At 35.8% G+C, this 1980-nt stretch overlaps 1 protein-coding gene across 3 annotated transcripts in view; it reads left to right on the forward strand.

Moving 5' to 3' along the window:
• The first annotated feature begins 6 nt into the window (after positions 1–6).
• The window catches only part of LOC127751890 (uncharacterized), a 3956-nt gene continuing 1982 nt past the window's right edge, over positions 7–1980 (forward strand). Inside the window, exons 1-4 of one of the 3 annotated variants that reach the window (XR_008012265.1) lie at positions 7–261; positions 382–557; positions 642–881; positions 1219–1353. Coding sequence is in view for 2 of the 3 variants with exons in the window: in XM_052276137.1 (XP_052132097.1) it covers positions 730–881; positions 1219–1348 (282 nt within the window). In the remaining variant the exon portion in view is untranslated. The remainder of the gene's footprint in view (positions 262–381; positions 558–641; positions 882–1218; positions 1354–1980) is intronic. The other 2 variants (XM_052276137.1, XM_052276138.1) reach the window with 2 other exon arrangements.

Consider the following 1980-nt stretch of genomic DNA (forward strand, 5'->3'; position numbering starts at 1 on the left):
TTATAATAATGCTAACTGTACTTTCAGTTTTGTAAATTATTTTAAAACAAGTAAGTAAAGCAAGTCAAATATTAACATTTTTCAAAAAAATATAGGTATCCTTCCAAAGAAAGAGCTTCCTGCAAGGATGACTGTGTAACCTGAAAAGTCGAAAGGTATAATTAATTTGCTGAAAATTAAGAGGACAGTATTTGCTATGAGGTCAATAAAGCTCTTTAGAAGAAATTTCTTATCTTCAGTTCCTAAAGTGAACATGTCAAGGTGAGCACTCACAGTTAAATCATTAAATTTAAAAAACTTCTGCCCATTTCTGGTTTGAGCTATGGCAATGTAATGGCCATTACTAACTGTTGGTCCGTCATGAGATATCATGCTTTTCAGCTTATATTTTGCAGATACCTGCTCCTGCTCAACTGAAAATGATTTCAATTCCAGTATGGGGTGAACTTTAATTCGCTTCCCATCTTTTTGGCCAGCACCATTAAACCTAAGAAACAACCATACAATTGCATTTATGAAAGAAATTAACTTTCACCAATTGAATTGTATTTCTGAATGTGAATATTTCTACTTATCCAAATCAGAATTACATGACATATATAATGATATGTGAATGAATCGAGGTTCTGTTACCTGTTCAGGTGAATGCAGAGAACCAATGGGAAGTTCTGGACCTGCTGCCTTCGAGCTACCTTTACATATCTCCTACACTGCCCGCACTGATAGTCGATGGGTTCGTCAGCAAAGTATTTCCTAAGAGCGGCATCTAAGGAAGTAATGTTTGTACTTTCTGTGTCACATAGGTCAACCGACAAATCCAAAAATGGTTCAAACTTGATTGAACTCATGCCGCAGTTAGGACAGACATCTACAAAAGAATGGTAAAATTGTTAAAATGTCATCTTACACTCCCAGACCTGTACTGATTTAAATTCTGTTAAAATATTTTAATTTCCTACGGCAGGAATTACTGATCAATTTGTTAATTATTTCATTAGTTTTGTTCATTATATAATAATTACAATATCAAATTGTCAAAAATGTAGAAAGGAATTAATGCCTTAAAATGCTTACATACTGTAGTCAGTATTACTGCTACGTAAAAACCTAACATAGTCCCTGACAAAGGACGTCAAAAAATCAGTAACAGGATGAGAGTGTAGACTAGAATGTTTTTCGGAGTAAATGCACTTCTTCTGTTAACTTATATTGTTTCAGTTTTCACCTGTTATTTTTAGATGACCACCAAAAATTGTGTACGGTGGAGTTGTCAGCTGGCTGGATGCATCAAGACTGCAACAGACACAGAATGTTCAGGAATATAACAAACATCTATCGACAACAAAAGGTAAGGTGAAAAACTGTCTCACACACCCACCACAAATGTGAATGTTGTGAAAGAAATTCTTGATGCAACCAATCCAGGAGCTTCCTCAGAAACTCATGGGTGTCTTGCTGTTGATTTTTATCGTAATCAATCCACATATCTAGGACAATACAAAATCATTGAAGTACCAATGAGAAATGTTATTTCTCACAACATGGATATCATGGATATCAAAAATTGTGTATGATTAATATCAGACACATTTTAAACTCGTGTGTTTTGTTATGTTGAGCTCGTGTTATGATAAGTTACGGAGCCCTGAAAAAAGAAAGAGCTTGCAAAATAGAAATTGTGTCCGAACAAATAAAACACTTGCCTGGTAGCCTGTTGATGAAGGAGGAGGGGTCTACCACTTCCCTTCGTTCTGTTTGTTGCAGCAGACGCCCGAGCTCAGAACAAATAGTTCCTTGCTCAGGCTTCTGCTGCTGTAGCCACACTCTCACTGCCTTCAAATGGAACAATGCCTGCAGATGGAGAAAACAAAAAGCTCATTACTAAATGCAAATAGTTGGCTATCAGTGGCAAAAGTAGTGTTTAATTTTACACACCACATTACTCATCTAAGTTGAAATGTTTCTCAGTTTAGACACAAA

The sequence above is a fragment of the Frankliniella occidentalis genome, unplaced genomic scaffold (genome assembly GCF_000697945.3).
Source record: "Frankliniella occidentalis isolate FOCC.00 unplaced genomic scaffold, Focc_3.1 Scaffold1846, whole genome shotgun sequence".
Taxonomy (NCBI): Eukaryota; Metazoa; Arthropoda; class Insecta; order Thysanoptera; family Thripidae; genus Frankliniella; species Frankliniella occidentalis.